This window comes from Monoraphidium neglectum (assembly GCF_000611645.1).
Source record: "Monoraphidium neglectum strain SAG 48.87 unplaced genomic scaffold scaffold03999, whole genome shotgun sequence".
NCBI lineage: Eukaryota > Viridiplantae > Chlorophyta > Chlorophyceae > Sphaeropleales > Selenastraceae > Monoraphidium > Monoraphidium neglectum.
In genome coordinates, this window is record NW_014009630.1 from 4,871 (window position 1) to 5,710 (window position 840).

Genomic DNA, 840 nt, shown 5'->3' on the forward strand with positions numbered 1-840 from the left:
GGTTGGGGGAGGGGGGGTTGCAGCGGCCCGGCAGCCGGGTCGGGCCGTCTTTTGGGAGTTTGAACGGCGAGCGGCAAAGTCTGCGTGACTGTGTGTGCTCGGTCGCGCTGGCCTGCTGTCGAGAGAGATGGGTGGGGAGGTGCCAAGCAACCGCGTTGTCGCAGCTGGTGGACTGCCAATCACCGGGAATCATCCTCCATGCACTCTGTTCATCCACAGGACAAGTATCTGCAGGGCCGATCAGAACGCATGCGAAAGATCCTAGCAGAGGCCTCTGCGGCAGCCGACGCAATGTCCGCGCCCGCCCGCCCCCCGCCCGCCGCCGGCGCGGCCGCCGCGGCGCGCGAGGCGTGGGGCTTCTCGGCGGACGGGCGGCCGCCGGCGCTGGGCGCGTTTGTGAGGGCGCTGGGGGAGCGCCTGCTGGCGGCGCTGCAGGAGACCGTGGCTAACGTCAGCGGCATATTTTTGCAGGTGCGTCCCATTCGTGTTGCAGACGACGTTTCACAATCTAAATAAGACATCAGCCCCGGCCCTAGCCCTTGCACACCGGGCAAGCAGCGATGCGTCCCTTGCGCGGCTGCGCCGGGGCGCCCAGCGGTTACAGGCTTTCAGGGTAGCTTGCGCGGCCACGCTGCGCCGGCAAGGGCCGTCATCCGCTGGCCTGGCTTCTACAGCATCCGGGCAGTCTTCCGACTTCTGATTAATGGGAATCACGTGTGGCAGCCCCTTTCAAGCGTCTGCACTTTACTGAAGTGCATTGCCGCCCCCCATGGTCGCCATGGGTTGCCCGCCCCCCTTGCGCAGGACGACCGCAGCGCTGCGCGCCGCAAGCCGCTGGTC

The 840-nt window shown here is 67.1% G+C and overlaps 1 protein-coding gene across 1 annotated transcript; it reads left to right on the forward strand.

The window, feature by feature from the left end:
- Positions 1 to 249: 249 nt before the first annotated feature.
- On the forward strand, positions 250 to 471 carry MNEG_13716 (hypothetical protein; the record flags this gene model as incomplete). Its single annotated transcript, XM_014037813.1, has 1 exon — positions 250 to 471. A coding segment is annotated over one exon (222 nt), but the record flags the coding sequence as incomplete, so codon positions are not given.
- Between the last annotated feature and the right edge of the window lie 369 nt (positions 472 to 840).